This window comes from Artemia franciscana, chromosome 9, assembly GCF_032884065.1.
Source record: "Artemia franciscana chromosome 9, ASM3288406v1, whole genome shotgun sequence".
Taxonomy (NCBI): Eukaryota; Metazoa; Arthropoda; class Branchiopoda; order Anostraca; family Artemiidae; genus Artemia; species Artemia franciscana.
Window position 1 is genome coordinate 7,200,878 of NC_088871.1, and position 21,906 is coordinate 7,222,783.

Here is a 21,906-nt window from a genome sequence, read left to right on the forward strand (position 1 = left end):
TTTCGGTGTAACTACTGGTATCAAAGTTCCATTTTTAGAGTTTCGGTTATTATTGAGCCGAGTCGCTCCTTACTACAGTTCGTTACCACGAACTGTTTGATTAGGACCTAGAAGCGATGACGTTATTCCAGATACAGTAGTAAACCTGCAATCTATTATTTTCTTTTCGTGCAAGGGGACGGTTTTAACGAAATGAAACTATACAAATTATATGAAAAAACAGAAATGTATTTAGGAGGCTCGGAGATTAGACCCCCAAAATCCAAATGTTTCTGGAATTTCTAAGTACCTCTTATTCAAGTCCTTAAACAAAGTTTACCTTTTTATTATCCCCCCGCACCCGAAAAATCCTGTGTAATTGTCTTATGGAGAAAGTGCGGAATCTAAATACATTAAAATGTTATGTAAAAAACAAACAAATAAATAATAGAAATCTACTTTTTATGCAAATATGCTATATAAAAAATATATATAAGTTACATAAAATAGGATTTCGTGGGAGCACGGGCTTTTGCTTGTTTGCAAGTAATATGACTCAAAATGTAGTAGAATAATACGATTTTCATCATAAGACTTAGTTATGAATCGGCGTTTCGAGTTCTAACTGTCGTGTTCTAACTAACTTGGTAATATAGATACACTCGGCAAGGATGAAATTGTGATTGGACACATGGATAATTTCTGCAGGTCCTCCCTTTGAGAGCAGCTTAGTAAGCGGTTTTTGAAAATTATTCAGAAGTGTAAAAATACCACAGCTGACCTTTAGACTGAAAATATTTTCTAAAAATAGAATTTTTCTCATCCCCCCTCACGTCCTATTTCCCCTTAATACATACAATAGAAATTTTGAGATAGCCGTTTGTTCAAAAATCGTCTGACCTCTGGCAGTCTGATAGTCTGGCCACATCTGACCTCTAGTGTCAACTTCGACGATACGCTTGAAAACAATTCCAAAAAACAATATTTACCTAATTTATTGTACAAATTATAATAAAAATCCAAATATTTCGGCTTCAAATAAGAAGCCTTTATCAACGGAAAAAAATAAAAGGAAAAATTATTTCGTCTGAATTATAAATAGAAAGGTATGAAATATTATTCATATAATATTTCAATGTTATAATACTGAAACATTTGTCCGGCCTGAATATTATTTAGGCATTTAATACAGCCCGATCTTGATGGTTCATTGCGAAAATTTGTGTTTATTATAGGGAAATACCGGGGAAAGATGATATTATTCTTCTTGCTCCAGTGTAAAACCCATCTGAATAAAATACGGTGATTCTTTTGTTATTTAGATTTGCGACACAGTTTTTAAGTATTTGATATGCTGCTTGTCTTTTACATCGCTCCATCGCGACTTTTTAAATATCTGTTGAATCTTCTTTTAAATGGGCCCAGAGAGAAGGTTTTGAGGAAAAAATTTCCCAGAAAGATCGTTAATATTTCCGAATCGAAATGTACCATCAAGCAAAGCTGTTCTTCAAGTGCTCTGTCCTTGGCATGTCAAGTTGTCAACCTTAAATACAATAAATCGCTAAGGAAAGAGGCAGTGTTATGTAACTCAGAAACTAGACCCTGCCCTATTAACTTCTGGCGCTTCTGAAGTAGCGCCAGCAGTGTTTTAAGAGCCCCAGCATACATTTGTCATCCAAATTGGGTGATCAGTCTGAAGCACGACTTGTAAAGTGGTATAATTGAGCTGAGCAATAGAAAGCTTTTGCGGCGAAGCATAATGCCTAGCTTTCTTGTGCAGGAGGTTCTTACCCGACCGAGGAGCATTTCTTAGAGAGAAATGTGAAAAATATTAGCAAAGCCTTTGCTTTCTATGCATTGAACTTGAGCACTCATGTACCAGACAATATCTAAATTTTCACAAGATCCTTCTGTCTGGGCAGGGAGGCTTTAATCGGGTCTTTGTGCTTTGAGGCCGGCTATATGTCATGTGGCGTCGTCGGTAAAATGATGCAAATGGCTGCAAGGTCACCTCCTATAACGTAGGTCCCAAGCTACTACCGTGGGATATACCTGCTTATTTTGGACATACGTGGAAAATGTACACTTTGAGAACAACTGGTAGTAGTTGATTAGAAAGAAAGTTCTTGATTGCTTTTAATAGACATGCGCGGATACTATACTTGTACAAAATCTAATAAATCACATAAATGCAATTAAGAAACACTTAATTGGCATAACTTAAAAAAGAGAGAAAAAAGAGAGAGAAAGAAGGCACCTTCCTCCAGTCCAGACGCGAAACCGAATCCCAAGTGGACCAAAACGCTAAATTTCATCCCTCCAAGGAAGAAAATTAAAATTGAGTTAAGCTATCAAAACTTGTTGCGTAATAAAATTTATAACGTAATACTAATTACGCTAAAAATAAAATTTTCTTGCACAATTAAAACTCATTTCTTGTTGTTTTATGATAAAATTTTGAGCACATTACATACTAATGGTACTACTTGTAGAAGTAATGACGTCTTACATGTCTCGCATACAAACTTTCAGTTTAAGTTTAGTGTAACTACACGTTGAATTATGTGTGTTGACGCCATTTTTCTTTTTATTTTATATCAGTAGTTATAAGTAAACTTTTCAGAACTGTTTTTACTTCTAGGTTGTGCCTTTGTTAAGTTTTCTACACATTCAGAAGCTCAGAACGCAATTACTGCCTTACACGGCAGTCAAACTATGCCGGTAAGTTTTCCTCGTCTTATTCCGCCTCTGTTGAAAGAGCACTTGCCTTACACAAGTTTTTCTCTTAACGGTTCAAAAGTGGATGAATAATTTTCACCGAGGCTGCGTATAAAATTTTAAAGCAGACGAATTCCCTTTAGAGGTAATTAGAGTCAATATAAGAAAGTTTTATTCCAAGGCTTGTATTCCAATAAAGTTATTCCAGTTCTTCAATTCCAATCCGATTAGCTTAGACTACGCGTGTTCAAACAGGAATCTTTTTAAGGAGTCGAAACTAAAACGAAAGAGTTTGCGACAGTTTTATATGGAGGAACACCATATAAAACTCACAAATTCATAAATTATCTTTCAAAAGAGAAAAAATACCTTGAAACGTGACGAACAGCGGCTTCCTTTATTTTTATACCCATATGATCTTGACTCTACCACTCCACCCTAGATAATTTAAATGGTTTCCAGAATCTTGGTCATTTAAATAAAAATAAAAGATCATTTGTAAGAAACTTTTTAGGAGGGGAGGGCTGGAAAGGGGTCTGTGGAGTGTGGTATAGGGCAATTTTTGGGGCTGTTTTGTGTTTTTTTGTTGGGGGGGGGGTAAATATTCCGTTAATTTTTTAACTAAGAGAGATTGAGTGGAAGTTCGAGTTGATTATGGTTATGTTGTGATTTTTAATGGAATATATATTTTTACTTGTTATTGCCGTATGTCTACAAAACTGTCAAGTTTTTCTTGGTGCGGCAGCATTTTGTAAAAGATGTGTTTTGGTTTTGTATGTGAAAAAAAAATGTTACACAAAGTATAAATGTGACACGCTCAATTCTAAATCGGTTTACAAAAGGAATAAATTAACTCACTGGAAATACCTTTTCTGATGGTTCCCTTTGAATACTTTCCAATTTCCTTCCGTAGCTTTTTACGAGAAAGGTCAATGTAGAAAGAAAGGCAAGAAGTGTCCTTTAGACAGCTCATAAAGGACTACATAAAAGTGAAGCACTAAAGAAAATCCAGCTACCAAATCACTTACGGTACTTCATTTGCGAGGAAAAAGGTTTCAACAGATAATGCATAATATTTCAACACTTTTTGTGATTTTTCAAACATTACAGCAATTTCTTCAAGTGCTGATACAAAAACTTACCAAAATGCAAAACTGCATTGTTTCGCAGAAGAGGGAAATTTGAACAAAAACAACCGTTCATTTGTGTCATTTTCATACTTACTTTTTCCCATGAAATGTACATAAAACGATCAATTTAGCTGCCGAGTTCGGGCCTTCTGTTACCAAAACTGGAAGTAACAGATGCTTTCTTCTCAGGGTAAATCTTTTTTTTTTACTGATTCAGAAGGAAACTTGTAATAATTCCAATTCCCTTGGAAATTTAGTGCTTCTAATTCAATGTTTAGTGGCCTCAAAATTGAATCGAGCTAGAGTTAACACATACGACTAAAATTTAACAGGTTCAAATTTCTTGTGTATTTATAGGATTTTTAGGATATGTGAAATAAAGGATTGTCTTACATTTTTCTTTAGAAATGTGTGTATACCTATATTTTGAAACCTGGTTGCCTGTAGAAGCTTTATCCTAAAATTATACCCATATAATTATATATAATATAACTATATAATTAAATTATACCTATGTAATTTACTAGTGTCAGCAGGGGCAGATAAAGAATTTATGATGGGCGCACCAATAGAATCAGGGCTTTCCCATAGGTTTTTTTTTTACATCTTTGTGCTTAGCCTCTATAGGTATGGGAAACTAAAACTACAATATTGTTTCTAACAGTTTACTGCAACACTAAGCCTAGTGATGCAAACACAGTTCACGCTTTTCCTACACCCCAATCTCTTCATTTTTCACTCTTCACCATTTCCTTTGAAGTTCCTATTTCCTTCAAACCCTTTCTTATGACATATTCCTACTCCACTCGGAGATAAACAAACTGCTTTTCATTTGGCTCCAGACGGGTAGCCAAGAAGCGCCATCATTAACAATCTGCCATCCTTCATCCATAAAATGTGTCCTAGCCACCTCTACCTTCCTTTGATTATAGCCCTAGAAAGTGGGATGGAACCATATATTTCATACAGCTTACTGGTTGAGGTACATTCAGTCAAACAGGTACCTCGATCTATCCTTGAACAAATTCCCTAGAAAACACTTACTAAACATTCCACTGCCTTTCGAAGTGCCCGAATTTCAGAAAAACACTTGACCGCCGTCATTGCCGTACCTTCCGCAGCTTCCTTTATTATTTGTCCTCTCTATTAAATTGCCCTTTGCTATTCCTTTATTGCCCTCTGCCATTCCTCTCTTAACAAACAACAAAACAACAAAATAAATTATTAATTTTCTATTTCCCGCTAAAACTATTAGCTACGAGCAGCTTGATAAGAGAAATTGTTTTGTTTTTGTTAAAACCTAGAAATCAAGGATGTGTCTAGCCTTAGCTTGAATTATAGTGAGATTACTGAATTTTTCCGGTCTTTTCTAGTCATAAAGAACCATTCCGGAGAATTTTCTAGGTCATAACCTTGGTAAACGCCTTAGGGGAAACTAGTAATTGGAAGAATTGTCGCAGATTGAAAACTTGTAGCAGAATAAAGAGTCTCTAGGAACTTGTAGTGAAATAAAATTTTGTTGAACTATTGAGTTCAAACGAGTGTTCATTATTTCTTCCCCTTGAGAGGCAGAAATAGCTTAAATATCGGCTAAATTTTATTAATCACTTCTGAATAAGTAAACCATAGTTTTTTATTGCTAGATATTTCCTATATTTTATACTTCATTTATTAAAAAACATTCTTTTTGTGATAGACTTTATTATACGTTATTTTATTAATCATCTTTAATAGGGCCAGCAAAGGTTTAATATTCCTACAGAATAGCTCTTGCTTTTTCTTTTAATCGATTTAAAAAACTTTTTCCACAAAACAAGTTTTGCAAAGAAAAATAAAGAGCTCCATTGTGCCAAAAATGAGCAGAATTAAAGTCAAATAATCTTCCAAGCGCAAGACTACCACGAATCACAATAAATTAATAAAAGAAACTCAAAACGAACAGAAATTACAATAAATAGCTGAGTCAAACTCAAAACGAGCAATAATTACTATGAGTAGGGATGATAGCCTCCATCCCTTCTCATGAAAAAAACAAAACAAACAAAAACAAAAAATATAGTTGTTGATTGTCAGTTTAATTGACATGTACTGATGTTTATTCCTTGAAGTTTTGATAATTTTTTTTTATTTATTAAAGTAAAGAACTGAAAACATGAACATATCTGGGTTGTCTGCAAACATAATCTGTCCTGTTACTTGTATGTTGGAGATATTTTTCAACGATTTTTAGTGTTGACACAAACAGTATTTTTTAATTTAATTTTATACCCCTTGCAGTTTACCTGAAAAATTCAACCTTATATCATACAGTTCGTGGTAACAACAAACGGTAAGTTATGACCGTCCCGGGTCAATAGTAACCAAAACTCTCAAAAATGATATTTTGATACCAATTGATAGGCTATATATAAAAAAAATTTGAGTTTTGTACTGATTTCAAATGAATAAGTCTTATTAAGTTTCTTCTTACCATGAAAGGTTACGAGTCTGAGAAAATTTGTCATATTTTTGAAATAACGGGAAAACATCCCCCTAAAATTCTAAAATTTTAATAGAAATCACACCATCAGATACAGGGTATCGGAGAACCCTACTATAGAGGTTTCAAGTGCCTGTCTGAAAAAAATGTGGAATTTTATATTTTTTGCCAGAAGAAAGATCCCAGATGGGTGTTTATTTGTTGTTCTTTGTTTGTTTGTCCCAGGGTGATCGCATTGACCCAATGGTCCTAGAATCTCGTGAGAGAGCTCGTTCAATCAGAAATCAATAGTTCTAGTGCCATTTTTAAGTGAGAAAAAAAGGAGGGCAATAAGACTCTTTTCCACGCTTTTTTTTATCTCAAAATTGTCCAATCAAAATTATAAGATGGCCGTTTTATTAGGCTCAGTCAAAATGCCGAATAGCTTTGCCTTTGGAAATATCAGATACATCCAACAGCCCCTGGAGAGCGATCTTTAAGTTACAGAGTTTACCCATTGTTCACGGAAAGTATTTGTTAATGTGAAGTATGCATATATTTTTCGGGGGGGGGGGGGTGAATTTTCAACTGGTAGGGTTTTCCACGGGAATATTTTTTAATGGGAAGGCAATTTTCCAAGGGGAATTTTCAGAGGAAATTTTACACCGGTGGAATTTGCCAGAATTCCTATATGAAACTCTTCTTATGTCTTACTTTCTCATTGCCGACTCAATTTACGGCATGGAGGTGTCAAGGGTAATTGTCCGGGGCAAACTTTCACCAGGATTGAATAGTCTAGTAATAAATCCTCGGGGAGGAGGGATTTTTTCGTGGAAGAATAGCCAGAACTCCTGACATTATCTAGAAAAAGATCAGAAATTTAATAAAAAAAACAAACGAGTTTATTCAACTGAAAGCAACGAGCAACATTATAACTTAAATGAAAAGGAAATTATTACTTATATAAAAGGTGTTACTCCTCCATAGCACTTAGAGCTTTACGCCGAAATTTTACACCACATAATTCTGGGGCATTGACGTGGCCAATATCTTTAAGACATAGTTGAAGAAGCGTTCTACTATGCTGAACAAAATGGCCATCTTAAAAGTTAGACTGGATTCGTTTAAAAATGAACAGGCTTGAAAGAAGGGCTGCTTCCTCTCCCATCTCTTTTTATTCTTAAAAAGAGCACCAGAACTTCTAATTTTGAATCAAATTAGCTGCTTTAAAAGTTTCAATGATAGTTCTAGCTACTATAGAGTAGTGCTGCCTATAATATTGCTTATACGCCCTTTAAAAACCTGCCTGCATACAGTTTTTTGTTCATTTGAAACTTCTCCTAAACGTTCCTAAAAGTTTCACCTTAATACCCATAGCACCATTACATACAGCAACTATAGTAGTAGTATTAAAGTATACAAATAGTGCCTTCTGGCTAGTTCAAAATCCCCCACAATTTACCCTTATAGGTCTAACTTAATAATATAAGTCGTTTTCCAGATATTGCTTTGTCACCTTTTTGAAAATCCACATGCTCATAGTTTGTTTTAAGTTAGTTCAATATCCACCTAAATATCATAATTGCAGCTGTAGCATCACCCTAGTAAAGAGCGAACCACAGTCCATTGTAACCAAAAGTTGAAAAACATGCTTTAAAAAAATTCCTAGTAATAAAAATTGCCATCTGTCACTGAATCAGGAACGGTAACTATGGTTTTTGTTAATCTTAAAAGTAAAAGTTCTTGACGAAAAGGAATTTATGGTTGTTTCGAAAAGAGCCTGAAACCCCTTGAAAATGGCACCAGATCTAAAAAAAAAGTGCATCCTTGGAATCATCATTATTGAGAACTTTTAACAGCACGATTTGGGAAGCCCACCATTTCCCAAAACACATTCAATCCAAATTTTAAGATAACGATTTTGTTTAATGTAGTTGATTAAATAAAAAAAAACAAGTTTTTTTTAACTGAAAGTAAGGAGCGACATTAAAACTTAAAACGAACAGAAATTACTCCGCATATGAAATGGGTTGTCCCCTCCGCAATCCTTCGCTCTTTACGCTAAAGTTTTTAATTGTTTTAAAAAGTAGAATTATGGCCAAGAGTCAAACTTTAGCATAAAGAGCGAGGGATTGCGGAGGGGACAACCCATTTCATATACGGAGTAATTTCTGTTCGTTTTAAGTTTTAATGTCGCTCCTTACTTTCAGTTCAAAAACTTGTTTTTTTTATTTCATTTCTGAACGTTTTTAAATTAATGCATGTTTGATTTCTCCGTAAATAAATTATTAAAATGAAATTTTCATATAAATTCTTTTTTTGGCTAAATGGCTTTCTCTTAGTTTTGATCAGACGATTTTGAGAAATAAGGGGTGGGGAAGGAGGCCTAGTTTCCCTCCAATTTTTCGCTTACTTAAAATGGCAACTAGAACTTTTAATTTTTAACGAACGTTTATTAGTAAAAATATACGTAACTTAAGAATTAACTTACGTAACAAACTTTTATATTCTTATATTTTTAATTATATATATGAGGGGGTTTGTACCCTCGTTAATACCTCACTCTTCACACGAAATCTTAAGTTTTGTCCCAATTCTTTAAGAATGACCCCTGAATCAGAAAGGCCGTAGAATGTTGACATTACTAAAAATACTTTATCATAAAGAGCGAAGTATTTATCTCCTCCTGAATACCTCGCTCTTTATGCTAAAGTATTTTTTAGAGCCCCTCATATGCGGAATAATCTCTGTTTGTTTTAAGTTTTAATGCTACTCCTTACTTTCATTTGAAAAAAACTTTTTCGTGTTTATATTTTCATCGTTTTTTTTTTTAATAGTAATGCTAGAAAATCCTGCGCTCTTTTCATTGAATTTCTCTTCCCCCATGAAATATTCCTCTGAGGAAAGATCCTCCTACATAGCCCCCTCCCCTCAACCCCACACCCAAACCAAAAAAATCCCCCTGAAAACGTCGGTACATTTCCCAATAACCATTACCGTATGTAAATATTGGTCAAAGCTAGTAACTTGCAACCCCTCCCCCAGGGACTGTGGGGGATTAAGTCATCCCCAAAGACATAGTTATTGTGGTTTTCGACTATGCGGAACAAATTTGCTATCTCAACATTTTAATCCGTTGACCTTGGGAAAAAATGAGCGTGGGAGGGGGCCTAGGGGCCCTCCAATTTTTTTGGTCACTTAAAAAGGGCACTAGAAATTTTCATTTCCGTTAGAATGAGATCTCTTGCAGCACTCTAGGACCACTTGGTTGATACGATGACCCCTGGGAAAAAAAAACAAACAAATAAACTCGCACCCGTTATCCGTCTTCGGCAAAAAATACGAAATTCCACATTTTTGTAGATTGGACCTTGAAATTTTTTCTAAAGAGTTCTCTGTTACGTTGAATGCAATGGTGGGATTTTCGTTAAGATCCTATGACTTTTAAGGGGTGTTTCCTCCTATTTTCCAAAATAAGGCAAATTTTCTCAGGCTCGTAACTTTTGATGACAAAGACTAAATTTGATGAAACTTACATATTTAAAATCAAAATAAAAATAGGTATCGAAATTATGTTTTTTACATTAAATAAAAATAGTATCGAAATTACGTTTTTTAGAGTTTCGTTTACTATTGAGCCGGGTCGCTCCTTACTACAGTTCGTTACCACGAACTGTTTGAAAAATCCGGAAATTGTGTCTTTGAAGATAACAACCCCTACCACTGCCCTCAGGGCAATAGTTCCAAGTTATGCCCAGGGCATTTAAAGTTTAGAGGGTGATCACATAAACTTCAGGGGGAGCTCATTGGATTAGTAATCAAAAGTTGAAGTGTCCTCTTTATGATTCAGAGTGATCAGAGGGTGGATCCAAAGGCTCATTGGACTGAAAATTGAAGGGACTAGAGACACTTTTAATAGTCAAAAATGATTAGAGGGCAACTAATCTCCCTCCTGCGCCCACCATTTTCCCAAACACATTCAATAAAAATTTTGAGGTAGCCAATTTGTTCAGCGTATTTAAAAGGTCTGGAAATAATGTCTTTGAGGATGACAACCCCCCACAACCCTCAGGCTGTAAGTTATGCCCAGGGGCATTTAAAGTTCGTGTAGAAAGGGTGATAGTTGAAACTTCGAAGGGGGGTTATTGTATTGGTAATTGTAATTTCTAGTACCTTTTTTAAGCTTCAAAGTGATCAGAGGTCAGATACCCCCCCCCAACACCTCGTCTTTTCCTGAAATAAATCTGATAGGAATTGTGAGATGGCCATTTGTTGTCGTAGAAACTTCTAAAAAGTCTTTTTCGATTAGAAATTGAGGGACTAGTGCCACTTTTAATGCCACTTTAAGTGCCACTTTAAAAGTAATTAGAGGGCAACTAACCTCCCTCCCTTGTACACAATTTCACAAGTTCATCAATTTCATCCAATCAAACTTTTGGATATCCATTTTGTTCAGCGTAGTTAAAAAGTCCGGAAATTATGTCGTTGAGGATGACAATCCCCTTCCCACCCCAGAACCCTCGGAAAAAGGGCTGTTAGTTATAGTCTGGGGGTATATAAGGTATATGTAGAGAGGGAGATCGTATAAGCTTAGAAGGGGCTGAAATGTCAAGAAAATCGTCATTTGAAAAATAGGACTTCTTTTCCACATCACCCAAGAGGTAGAGATCAAGGCGAATTTTTTTTTAGGAATCACCAGTAGTCACAAATCCTCTGCTTAGTTTTTTATTTATGTATTTATTCAAATTTAATAAATGTATATCATAGGAAGCGCAATAGCGCTAACTAAGTAAAGAGCAATGTGGGCACAATGTATTACTTATTTATTTATTTAATTTTGTTTAGACCAGGGCACTTCGTATCGAAGAAGTTGTCATAGAAACTTAGAAAATAGCTCATTGGATTGAAAATTGAAGGAGCTAGTGCCCTTTTCAATAGTAAAAAGAAACCGAAAGGCAAATAAAACCTCCCACGCCCACCACTTCTCCAAAATATCTCAGCACATTTTTGAGATATCCATTTTGTTCAACGTAGTTGAAAGGTTCGGAAATTGTGTATTTGAGGAAGACAATCCCCTTACTGCCTTCAGGGCAAGAGTTGTAAGTTATGCCCTGGGATCATATAAGGTATATATAGGAAAAGGGATCGTATAAACGTTGATTGGAGCTCATTGGATTGGTGATCAGAAGCTCTTATGTCCTTTTTAAGAGTCAGAGTGATCAGATGTTGGATACCTCCCTCCCCCTAACACCTCGTGCTTTGCCGAAATGCACCTGATAAAAATTATGAGAAGACTATATATTGAAGACCAGTATAGGCTTAAAAAATAGGTCATTCGATTTAAATGTGAAAAGGCTGGCGTCCTTTTAAACAGTCAAAAGTGATTGGAGGGCAATTAACCCTTCTCCCACGCCAACCATTTCTCCAAACATATCCAATGAAAACTTTGAGATGGCCATTTTGTTCAACGTAATTGAAAGGTCCGGAAAATATTTCTTTGAGAATGACAACCCCCCCCCCAGAACCCTCTGGACAAGGGTTGTTGGTTACAGTCTGGGGCCATATAAGGTATGTATAGAGAAGGTGATCGTGTAAACTTCGGAAGGGGTCATTGGATTGCTAGCCAGAATTTTTAGTACTGTTTTTGAGATTCAGAGTGATCGGAGGGTGGATACGCCCCCCTGCACCTCGTATTTTCCAGAAATGCATCTGACAGATATTTTGAGATGGCCATCCGTTGACGTCAAATATTTGAAAAAAGCTCATTCGATTGGAAATTGAGGGGGGGGAAGTGCTCTTTTTAATAGTTGGAAGTGGTTGATGGACAACCAGCCCTCCTTTAACGCCCACAATTTCTCCAAACATATCCAATCAAAATTTTAGATAGCCATTTTGTTCAATGCAGTTGAAAGAATCAGAAACAAGGTCTTTGAGGGTGGTGACCCCCCCCACACACACAGCCATATAAACTTCGGAGGGGGCTCGTTGGATTTTCAATCAGAGCTTCTTGTGCCTTTTTTTAAGATTCAGAGTGATCGGAGGGTGGATACCCCTCCCACCTCGTATTATCCCGAAATGAATCTGATAGAAATTTTTAGATGGCCCCTCATAGTCGTAGAGACTTCGAAAACAGTTCAATTGACTGGAAATTGAAAGGACCAGTACCCTTTTCAATAGTCAAAAGTGATTGGAGGGCAACAAATCCCCCCCCAAGTCCACCATTTCCCCAAATACATCTAATCAAAATTTTGAAATAGCCATTTTGTTCAACGTAATTGAAAGGTCTAAAAATTATGCCTTTGAAGATGACACTCCCCCACAGCCCGCTGGGCAAGGGTTTTAAGCTATACCCTGGGGCATATTCAGAGTGATTGGAGGATTGATCTCCCCGCACCATTGGTTTTCCCGAAATGCATCTGATTGAAATTTTGAGATGGCCATTTTGTTGTCGCAGAAACTTCAAAAACAGCTCCTTCAATGAGAAATTGAAAGGGCCAGTGCCAGGAATAGAAAAAGATGAAAAAAGTTTCGCCAACACACAAATAGCAACCCATATACTACAGATTCTTAAAAAAAAAAACTGAAAATATATACAATAGTATTTTTTTTCCGTGAAAAGGAATATTTCAATAAAAAATGAACAGAAACTAATTTTAAAAAAACTTTTTCCACAAGGCAAGTTTCTTAAAGAAAAGTAAAGAGCTCCATAAGCCAAGAATGAGCAAGAATTAAATCAAGTAATCTTCTAAGCGTAAAATTACCCCCTATCACTATCAATAAATGAATGAAACTCAAAACAAACATAAATGACTATAAATAGCCGAGTCAAACTCAAAACGAGCAAAATTAACATGAGTAGGGCTAATAACCCCCCATGCCTTTTTAAGACCAGAATACAAATTGCGCTTTACTGAAAACAAAATAAGTTTGAAATGTTTTTATCTTTTTACTTTCACAAATAAAAAACTATCAGAAATTTAAAGAATAAATGCCTGTGTCTTGTTTTGAGGTTGACTCGGCTATTTATTATAATTTCTGTTCGTTTTACTTATTATGAAAACGTTTTCATTTCGTTTATTAACGTTTGAAAACGTTTTCATTTCATTTATTATCATTTATTATTACATATTTATTATAATATATATTATATATTTATATATATTATATATTATTCTTATATTATTATTATTATATTATTATAATATACCTATTATTTATTATTATTATATTTATTATCATTTATTATATTAATGTTTGAAAACGTTTTCGTTTCATTTATTTCATTTATTATCATTTATTATCATTTATTTGTATGTTCGTTTCGTTTATTTATTGGTAGTGACTTATGGTTGTTTTACGCTTGGAAGTTAATTTGAGTTAATTTTTGCTCATTCTTGGCTAATAGAGCTCATCACTTTTCTTTGAAAAACTTTTCTTGTGGAAACAGTTTTAAAATTAATCAATAGAAAATATCATGGTAATGTAGTTTCTAAATTAAATTTTCATTAAAACCAGCAAAGATTATTATAAAAAAACAAAGTTTTTCCGAGGGAAGTAAAGAGCAAAGATGAAACTTGAAAACGAATAAAAGTTATTACTTCTCAGACTATCTAACATATATCGATAAAATCGTGCAAACGAATTAATTGGTGATATTTCCTCCTGTGTGTAGGATTACAGAAAACTAGCGCTTTAATGAAAACACAAAACAATATAGGAGTTTTGGTACAGTAAACGTAAGCCATTTAAAGACACTTTTAACAGTATAAAAGAAAAGCGGTTTTAGATTGCTGCTTTATTTTTTTGTTTATTTTTTTAATTTGGCATTACAATGAGCTCAGTTCAATAATTGACTTTCGTTTTTGAATCTGAAAAGGACATTTCATGATTTTTTTTGTAGATAAGTTCGAAGCAAATGAATCTTATTAGTAAGACTAAAGACTCGCTTTAGAATTTGTGTTTCTTGAAATTTTTATCTTGAAATTCTCCGTTTCTTAGAGAGTAATAATTGGATATACAGAGTTCATGTTGCGGTTGATATGTCCTCAACTTCGAGTAACATAGGTGAAACCAAATGTTACCCATTAAATCAGTATTTTGTTTTGTATGCTGTTTAATAAATCGAAACATATTATTTTTATGCCTAAGTTTTTATGATAGTTTTAATTGTATACTGAAAGTTAATGATATTACAGTTCCTGTAAGACCATGAAAAGCTCCTTTAAGACTAATCTGTTATAGGTTAGTCTTTTGTTGTGAGGCTATGTGTTTACTTTTGACTCCTAAATCAATATTCTTTTTTTTATGCTTGACTTTTGTGCTTTCAGTAAAGCGCTAATTTTCTAATTAGAATTAATTTTCTAATAGTTAATTCTAATTGATTTTCTAATAATCCTACAAACACAGGGAAATATCCACAGCTGATTTATTTGTACTAGTTTTATTGATAGATGTTAGAGAGGCTGAGATGCAACAATTTTGATTCGTTTTAATTTTCAACTTTGCTCTTTACTTCCCTCAGAAAAACTTAGTTTTTTAAATTATTCCTTACATGCTTCATCATAATACCATATATTCTGTTGTAGCAGAATTATTTGCAGTATGTGTATAGCACCTTCGGTTTCTTCAAGATCCCCTTCAAAAGACAATAGTTGTGATAATTTTGAATTTGTAATTGCTTGATATCTTCAAGCCTGGTTAAAATTTTCAATTGCAACAGTCATAACTTAAAACTTAATTTCACATCTTACGTCCTACACCATGGTTGTAATTTTAGCTTTAATATTTATAATTTCAGTTTTATTTGTGTTTTTTAATTGCTTTTTTTTCCAGGGTGCATCTTCCAGCTTAGTAGTAAAACTAGCTGATACCGAAAAAGAGCGCCAGTTGAGAAGAATGCAGCAAGTCGCAGGAAGCGTGGGACTCTTACACCCGGTTGTTTTTGGACAGCTGAGTTCTTATGGAACATATACCCAGGTAAACTTCGAAATCATGCTTAATGCTTAAATGATTCTTTTTGCCACTATTTAGGTCTCTAGGGCTATAATGAAAGGATGGTTGAGAATGACAGAGCGCATTCTGTTGATGTAGAATGACAGTTTGTCCTCGTTGGCCAGCTGTCTAGGGCCAAACGAAAAGTAAGTCGTTCCCGTTTGGAGTGGGAGGATGTCGTAAGGAAAAGTTTAAAGGAAGTGGTAACTTCGTGGGAGGTTGTAAAGAGGGGGGCTATGCATAGACTAGGTTGGAGGAGAAGCTGGCGTAGCTGTGTTAGCTTCAATGGCTTGGTGCGACAGTGGATTGTTAGCAATAGTAGTAGTATTTAGGCTTTGAATAAAAAAAAAAAAATGTTGTACAGAAGTGATTACGACAGGTAAATCCTGAGTTAATGATGAAAGAACCAAGGGCAGTGAAAGTGAAGTGAAATAGTCTGAATAGTGCAAAATGGGTGCTGTGGGGGGGTAGTTCTTCTATTGCGAAAATGTGGATTTTAATGAAAAATGATAGTTCCAAAATTGATCCATTAAAAGCTGTACTTTATCCTGAAAAGGGGGGATAAGCGCCCTAATATCAAGGATAGATCTATTTTGCTGTGGAAAGCAAACTCTCGTTACAAAAAAAAAAAAACAAAAAAAACAGTCTTGTCGCTAATTACTTCAAAGAGTTTCAAAATTTCCAATTACCACTGTAACCCAGATAAGCATAACATAAACCTCTTTAAAATTTGTCCCCTAAGGCCTGCGTGGCACAGTAGATAGCCTGTTAGAATTATGCTCTGAAGGTCGTAGGTTTAATTACTGCCGCAGTTTGTCAATCTGGAGTTTAAAATAAAACTTCTGTTAATAACAACTACATGAGATCCTATTGACTGATACCATTAATGATAGACCCTCTATGTAAATAACCCAGATTTATGTAAAACTATACCAATCCTACATACAACTAATCTATATCTGTTGCATCATCATGCATATGATAACTTATTTAAATTTTTTAGTTAATATAAGCAAGGGTTCGTTCTTTAGTATAATTTATATAACTTTAGTAAAAAAAATGGTGCCTCAGTATGACCCCAGATAAGAGATTTTTCATAAAATAAGTGTATTATCTTAACTGTTAGTTGACATGTGCCGTGGTTTGTTCTTCACTAGGTTTCAGCTCCATCCGATGAATCATACATATTCTCTATTTATGAAAAACTAAATTGATCCTTTATGTATTTTTGCTCTTTAACATAAATCCCTTAATAAGAAATTTAAATATATACTATATGGTCTAGTGGTTAGGATAACTGGCTCTCAACAATTATGTCCGGGTTCGGTTCTCGGTATAGGAAAGTTTTGCCTATGATGATTTCTTAAGGAAAAGCTATAACTGTAGCGATCCCATATACGAAGATTTCAGCTATATCTACAACCATGAACTTGATGAAAGTTACATAATCCACATCTATAGTGAACTTAATAGTTCTTTCACAAAACTATTTTAGAAGTTATGGGTAATTATATTTCTTAGTATTGGACGTGACCATCTCTTACTAGGTTGCTAGCTACCGCTGCAACCCAGATAGTATTGTGAATAAAGTCAATACTACATAATATAAATAGACGTAATAAATAAAAATAAAGATGAAAAAATTTTGATCAACAAAATAAATTTTATGAAACTTATATATTTAAAATCAGCTTAAAATTCAATTCTTTTGATGTATCTAATGGTATCAAAATTCTGATTTTTAGAGTTTTGGTTACTATTGAGCCAGGTCACCTCTTTCTTATAGTTCGTTACCACGAACTTTTTGATTAAGCAATTATTCGATACCTGGTCAAGGCTCTCCCATAGGGCAGTGCCGAATAAATTCAGACCTATAAAGGTCTAAGAACTGAAAATCCTGAGTATTGAATGGTATTACACTTTTTCTGCTATTGAAACTAGTTCCAGTGGTACCAATCCTGGAGGGTGGGGGATTATTTGTCGTCTGGATTTTCCCCATCCCTGAATTTCAATTTTTCTTAACTCACACATTATGATACAAACTTTATTGACTTGCTGTGACTTCAGTTTCAATTTAACCGACATTTCCTATAGACAGGATGTTTCTTTCCCAACGTGTTATTTAACAATGGATGTAGAAAAGAACGCTTAACAAAACAACACCTTTTTCTTCGTATTCTATTTTTCATTGGGCAATTACTTAATTTGTGATAAGTGCCACGTCACCTGGTATGAACTTTGTTTATGTTTAGTGTTACAACCATTTTCTTTGAAGTTATAATAAGTGTTGCCAATATTATGCCGAAATCGACAATAAAAAGTGCTAGCGTGTCTGATGAACCAGGAAAGAGACCCAGAAAGCGCGTTCGAGAAAGTCCCTCTAAATCAGACTACTGTATGAAATGTCTAACTGGTCTTGACGAGAGTGCTAAATGTTTGCAGTGCGACTCTTGCAGCAAATGGATACTTGTTTAAAATTGAATGATGAGGAATTTGCTGCATTAAGTAAGCCTTAATGCGCATGGAACTGTTCTAAATGCCTTGCAAGCCCATCAACTCATGCCTCCAGTGTAGCAGACATAACGTCAGCCGTTTTAGCCGCCATGTTGCCCTTCCAGACAACTATCACCCAGGCGCTAGCTGAACTGGTCAATAGTACCATGGATACGTTGAAAGCAGACTTCGAACGTTTAAACACTAAAATGGCTACTATTGAGCAAAACCTCTTCACAAAGTGTGATGAAAAGACTACTCGATCGATTGCCCGAGAAGAAAACAAATCTGCTACCGTATCAGCCCTGTTTGCATCCAATATTATACGAATAGTGCAAGCTGAAAAGAATCACGATAGTCAAAAATTAAATATTGTTGCATTTGGGATACCAGTGTCCGGTGACCCATCATTTTCATTCGAGATCATTTAATGCAGCAGTATCGTATCAATCCTAGCGAGCTAATTAATGTTAGATGTTTGCCGTCTCGTCTAAATTGAACCACGAGCCAACGTCCTCCGCCGGTAATTTTCACTGTGTCCGATTTCGAGGTCAAGAGAAAAATCCTTTAGAAATCGTTTGAACTCAGAGCGGACATCCAGTTTCGATTCGACTAGTTAAGGGAGGATCGCCTTAAACACAGAGAGCTTGTTCAGCAACTGAAAGAGAAGACAGCGTCAGACGAAAAAAATCTTGTTATCAGGAACTTGGAAATCGTCGTGAAAAACGACACAGACCTGCTGCGGACTGCAGTTCCACAGCAGGGGATGATTGTGGACTAAGCTATAATGTTTCTCATCTTGACAGACGATTGTCACCAGATGAGACTGTAAATAGTTCATTTGTCTCAGTTGATGATGTTGTTTCATGTATTAGTGTTGTCATCAAGAAATTCCCATTTTTTCAGTGTTAATTCGACAGTTTCTTCCGGTTCTTCATGAACTGAACCTCTCTCTGCTGATGTAATTTTTGCTACTAAATCATCTCTGCACAGCGCAACCAAAAGTGCAACTCGTCATGCAATGATATTGGAAAATTAAGGATTCCTAGTGCAACAAGGTTCTGCAACAAGGTTCTCTGCAACAAGGTTCCGGAGCTCCGTCTCAGCCTAGCAAAAGAAACAGCCGATATTGCAGCCGTATCCGAGATATGCCCCAAAAATGTGAGACAGCCCCTTACAGCCCAAGCGCTTGAAATCAATGGATACCAACTCATATTTAACATTGAATCTAGTGCCTGCAGGAAAAGTGTTGGAATATATATCAAAATCAGTCTTCAAGTGACAATCCAGATTTGTGCACTAAAAATGAATTTGTTGCCCCTATTGGTAGGAGTGATAATGCTGCTATCCTCACAGAATTGCGCTTGGCTACTATTCAACCTCTTCCTAAATAGCCCAAAGTTTATATTGTACAAGTATCACACATTATGTACATTTTACACATTAAAGTTTACAAAGGTTACATTTCACATTAAAAGCATATCTCTAAGAGACTTGCTGACTTCGATTGGGATACCATAGTCACTTCGGACATCGAAGAATCTTGGCAGAAATTTGAAGCTATTTTGCTAGATTTTGAAAAATCTCACACTAGAAGATTTCGGAGGAAACAGGCAAAAACACCACCCTTCATGACTTGTCTAACTAGCAAAATACTGAGCAAGAAGAATCGAACCTGGAAACACTTTAAAAAAAGACAACAGCTACTAACTATCAGAAGTATCAAAAGGTACGGAATGAGGCCACCAATTCTTTCAGACAACTGAAGAAGAGTCATGAAGAAAGATTGGCTGAAAATATAAAAAATAACCCCAATCTGTTTTGGCAGTAGGCTTCTGTTAAATTTCGAAATAGGCACTCTGTCCCTGATCTGACCCATCATGATCAGACATTTTTAGACTCGGCTATTAAAGCTGAGATCCTAAATACCCAGTTTGCATCAGCTTTCACACCAGAAACTGCAAGTCGGCTCCCAGCTCCTCCTTCATATACCGTTACTCAACCAATGCCAGTTCTAAAGCTGACTGAGGAGTTTGTTTTGAAACAGCTTGCTTTGTTGGATGTAAATAAATCTGCATGGCCAGATGGCCTCCACCCCCGGGTTTTGCATGAGTGTAGAATAGAAATAGCATACTCACTGTCAAAGCTCATCACACTATCTATTGATAGCTCAAAGCTTCCTGCAGAGTCGAAAGTGGCACGTATTACCCCCATTCACAAAAAGGGAAGGAAAGATTTTGCAGAAAATTACCGGCCTATTAGTATTACCTCTGTTGTTGTTAAGCTTCTTGAACGTATTGTCAGCAAAGCAGTTATTGAGCATCTAGAAAGAGCATCTGTTTTTGTTGAAAAACGATTGAAATGTGTGTTTCCTCTAGTATTTGATCAACTTAAACTGTACTTCACTATTTATATGAATCTTCATATAAATTTATATTTATATGATTTATATCATATAAATATATTATATAAATTTATTACATAAATTTATATGATTTTTTATATGAATCGTAATGTGAAAGATCTTTTTCTTGCCTTCATTGCTTGAAGACGTACTGCCGCAACATCACAGGGCAAGAAGGATTACCTTCACTGGCACTGTTAGCAATGGAAAGAGAAGCAAAAGTTGACCTTGATAATGTGATAAAGGAATTTAATATAGAGACATAGACGACTACAATTTTATTAACAAGCCTGTGTAATATAGAATGAAAACATTTTTATTACAGATTTTTTATTTTCTACTTCATAAGACTTAAGTCACAATATAATTTTACAGAACTTGTAATAAAACTAGGAGTTACCCTGTATTTATGCTTTTGAATCATGTCGTCTGCTTAATTCAATGCTATTTATTAATATTAAGCAGCAACCCACTACCAAATAAATTTGATAAAAAGTAATAAATAGTATTTCAATGAATCTCGCATAATAAAAGTTTAGCATAACACAGAGTCAAAATCTGTTCAAAATTGCGTGCAGCTAAAAAGCACGATTTACAAGGCTGTTAGAATGGTACTTGGTTCAAATATGAGATTGAGCGTCCTCTGCAGGGGTGGAAGGTTGGAAAGGTGGAAGGGGGATAGGTACTGCAACATTAGTTCTGGAGCCTGCTGAAAAAGCCGAATGTGTATGAAATTCACCTTAATCCAGGCAAAAGCTTGTTTAAAATATACTACTGTCGCCTGCAGCATTTTATTTCTGATAGTTTTAGTAAAAGCTTGATCACCAGTAATTAATTGTTTTTTTATTTAATGTGCGTCTAATATTTATTATGCATTGTGTAATACTTTAAATAAATTCAAGTCTTCGGTAAATGGTCACTTATCTTCAGTAGCGCTCGAATTAGATTCTTACCCGATAAAAATGATGGTGCTACACCCCTGGTAAGCAGAGACATTACGTATAGATGGGAGGAGATTGAAAGTACCAACCACAATGTTTTCAGTCAGTCGTTATAAAATTTGGGTTGGTAAAATAATGGTGGGAAATGCCACTATTTTATCGGCTCAATCTTTTTTATTAGGGTAAGTAGGCTGATGGAAATATGTAACGTAAACTCAATGAAAAAAGATCGATCTCAGTTAGTAAAAAAAACAACAAATTTTTAATAGTAGCATCACCAAATCAGTCACTAAAAATGAAGATCCAGTTGATAAAATATATTGCCAATCCAAATTGTTTCTTGAGGGGTGGGTTCCCTACAAAAACGTACTAAAACTTTTTTATATATAGTTTGTTACGTTTATACGAGTTGACCAAAAATCTTAAAGGTTGGGTAAAAACCTGAGACCCCCCTCCTTGATGCGACCTTGTACCCCTTCCCTTAAAGAAAAAGGTTTGACTAGTTACAATTCTTCTAGCAATTAAAACGATGCTCCTTAAGTTCAATAATTTTTAGGAGCAAAACTGCTCCTAGAGGAGCTTAAGAGGAGTATTCTAAAGATTATTTTCTTGTGTCGCCTGATCGCTGGGTGATCACTATGATACATATTTGTATCTAGAATTTACCTGATAGAGATGAAGCTCTATACGTATACTGACAGAATGCTTATGTAGCTTCTACATCAAAGCATAAATATATATACGATTACATATTTATGCATCACTATATATGTATTTATGTATTATATATCC

The 21,906-nt window shown here is 35.1% G+C and overlaps 1 protein-coding gene across 4 annotated transcripts in view; it reads left to right on the forward strand.

The window, feature by feature from the left end:
• The window catches only part of LOC136030948 (CUGBP Elav-like family member 3-A), a 240,021-nt gene that overhangs the window by 161,440 nt on the left and 56,675 nt on the right, over positions 1-21,906 (forward strand). For all 4 annotated transcript variants that reach the window (XM_065710072.1, XM_065710073.1, XM_065710075.1 and 1 more), the window contains 2 exons: positions 2,621-2,700; positions 15,118-15,261. In XM_065710072.1, coding sequence (XP_065566144.1) covers positions 2,621-2,700; positions 15,118-15,261 — 224 coding nt within the window. The remainder of the gene's footprint in view (positions 1-2,620; positions 2,701-15,117; positions 15,262-21,906) is intronic.